A 3,009-nucleotide genomic window follows, 5' to 3' on the forward strand; every position below is an offset into this window, starting at 1 on the left:
GCAGAATCGGCTGAATAGGAATCTGAATTTGCACCCGACCCCAGAGGGCTGGGACACAGGCTAAGGTTTGAGGAGCACTGAGCTGGGACCGCGGGCAGGTCTGATGACTCAACGGTGGCGCTTTTTCCGCACCTGGAAGATGGCAAAAAGGTCGCGGGATAACGTATGTCTCACATTTAGCACAGTGCCTGGCACAAAAGAGGTGTTTTGTGTTCATCTCCCACCCAAATTCCCATTTCTTCAAAAACCTCTTCACTTTTAAAACTTGAAGCTGTTGCAGTGCTGCGGTCGGACAGTAGAGGGCACTATCGACATTGCCATCGCGGAGGACAGGGCACCAGTGGCTCAGGCCCAGCCGGTCCCCTAGGGGTGTGGGTTTCGGACTTGCTGCTGCTCGGCTCCTGGGCAGAGGCAGTTCCCCAGCGCTCCCCTCGCGGGGCTGCGGGTCCTGGATCAGGTCCTGGGTCGGGGCCTGCAGCCTCAGACATCTGGTCCCCCATTTGCTCTCCCACCGCTAGTTATAAACAAACTGTCGCTTCTCCAAACCTCCAGCGCTCAGTCCCCAGGCCTGCGGGGAGGCGCCTCAATCGGGGCCACTAGACGTTGATGAAGGATCCCTGGTCGCCGTTGGCCATCTCGGGCTCCACACAGCGCCCCTTCCTCCGCGTGACCCTGCGGTTCCGGTGGAACTTGGCATAGCAGCGCAGCCCTGAGCAAAGAGAGGCCAGGGGGTCAGGGGTGCAGGGGACCAGTCCCCTCCCCATCCTCTCCCCTACACACCCTCTGGGACCCCTGCCCCCTCTCACCACCACGCCTTTCTTTATTCTGCCCTACAACCAACCCACCCGCCTCACAGCAGCCTGAGTGCGGAGGAAGGAGGGGTGAATAGATGGAGCACAGGGGACATTTAGGTCCATGAAACTATCTGTGTGACACTGTAATGGTGGATGCATGTCATTGTGCATTTATCACATGATGCATGTCTGGTCAGGGCACATTTCTAGGTTAGGATGTACCACACGAAGAGCAAACACTATGGACTTTAGTTAACAACAACAATGCATCACCCTGACTGGTAGCTCAGCTGGTTAGAGCATCGTCCAGATGCACCAAGGTTCTGGTTTTAATCCTTGGTCAGGGCACAGGCAAGCATCAACCAATGAATGCACACATAATGAAAACAAATAAATGCCCCTCTCTCCCTTTTTAGAAGCAACAAATGTAAAATAAACTGCTCTTCTTGAAAATAATAACAACAACGTATCCGTATCGACTCATCACTTGTAGAAAGTGTGCCACACTAATGAGAGATAATAACAGGGGGAACTGTAGGCGGAGAACTCTGTATTTTCTGCACACTTTTTCTATAAACCTAAAAATGCTCTAAAAAAAAATCTATTAAGACCTGGCCGGGCGGCTCAGTTAGTTAGAACATCGTCCTGTACACCAAAAGGTTTCAGGTTTGATTCCTGGTCAGGGCACATTTCTAGGTTGCAGATTTGATCCCCGGTTGGGGTGCATACGAGAGGCAACCAATTCAAATTTCTCTTTCACATTCTCTCTCCCTCTCCCACCTCCTCTCTCTCTCTCTCTTTCTCTCTCTCTCTCTCTCTCTCTCTCTCTCTTTCTCAAATTAATAAATATATCCTCAAGTGAGGACTTTTTAAAAAGTCTATTAAAAACTTTTTAAAGGAATGGAGATTCTGCCCTCCCCTGTACAACCGGGAGGCTCTCTATTGTGCTCGAAAGGAAACCTGACCTCAGTCTTCTTGCTTTTCCCCATATATCCCGCCACTTCCTGCCTCAGGACCTTTGCACTTGCTGTCTCTCGGCCAGAAATGCCTTCCCCAAGCCCTTTGCATAGCTGGCTCCTTCATGGCCTTCAGGTCTCAAAGGGAACCTCCCTGCCCACCTAATTAAAGTAGGTGTGGCCCTCTCCACTTCGTCCCAGGCACCCCCTGAAATACATGGGTAGACATACTGTTCATTTAAGTCCACGTGCTCTTGATGGTGGCTGAAAGAGAAGTCAGTGAGCAAATCCCTACATTTCAGGTTAGGAGTGACCACAGAGAGAGAGGACCTTGCTACTTTAAGATCCACTATGTCACCATCAAGAGAGTAAAGGGGCAAAGGGGCTGCTATGAAGTGTGTGCTGAGTGGCCTAGAGCTGACACCTGGGTCACTGGGCTTTTAGAGCAGGGACCACACAAGTGACACCTGGGAGTGGACAGGGGATTCACGAGCAGGAGGGGTTGGTAGTCACAGAAGCCCTTCTGGAACCCTCCGGAACCCAGGCTGGCCCCGACTGCCGGGCTTCAGCTCCGAGCCCTGCGTCCAGCGTTTTGGGATATGGTCCCCACGAGGGTTCCTGACACCCCCAGATCCCTCCGGTGTGGCAATCTCTTCCTGGGCCATCTTTAATGAGCTGCCTGAACTGTCGCTTCCACTCTTCATTTTTTTGAGCCTGAGTCTCCAGGGAGGAAGCAAGAGTTTTGATGGAGCCGACCAGTGCGAGGGCCAGCGGAAATGAGCAGATGGGGCTTTGTTTGTAGACAGAGCCTTTGGATGCCTGGAAAGCCGCCCCCTCCCACCTGAGGCCCAGGGAGGGAGGGAGAGAGAGAGGAAGGGGGAAAATAAGGAAGGAAGGAGGGAAGGCAGGAAGGAGGGAAAGAAGGAAGGAAGAGAGGAAGGGAGGGAGGGAGGGGGAACGGATTGATTCCTGGGCAGAGGGGCCACCATAGAGCATCCAGCCAGGCACCACTGGGCATGTGCAGCTCAGAGGGGCCAAGTCCCCTCACTTAGGTGGGCTGGACCTGGAGGCCAAGTACTGAGGTTTGGCCCCAACGCTGTTCTGGGCTCCCTGGACTGCAGTGCCTCCTGCCCACTCTGCACCTCAGTCTCCTCCTCTGTGAAATGGGGCCTCGACCCTGCATCCAAGTACCAGAAGGCAGCTTCCCAGCATCCCCCCATCTTCCACACCTGCTGCCTCCATCCCCTCTCCCCTCCCCG

General features: G+C 53.7%; 1 protein-coding gene across 1 annotated transcript in view; it reads right to left on the reverse strand.

Moving 5' to 3' along the window:
- Window positions 1–239: 239 nt before the first annotated feature.
- Window positions 240–3,009, reverse strand: part of DRAXIN (dorsal inhibitory axon guidance protein) — a 12,596-nt gene continuing 9,826 nt past the window's right edge. Inside the window, exon 6 of the mRNA XM_015565885.1 lies at window positions 240–709. Within this exon, the coding sequence (XP_015421371.1) occupies window positions 597–709 (113 nt within the window). The 3' untranslated portion in view covers window positions 240–596. The remainder of the gene's footprint in view (window positions 710–3,009) is intronic.

Source organism: Myotis davidii, unplaced genomic scaffold (assembly GCF_000327345.1).
Source record: "Myotis davidii unplaced genomic scaffold, ASM32734v1 scaffold299, whole genome shotgun sequence".
In the NCBI taxonomy this organism is placed as follows: Eukaryota; Metazoa; Chordata; class Mammalia; order Chiroptera; family Vespertilionidae; genus Myotis; species Myotis davidii.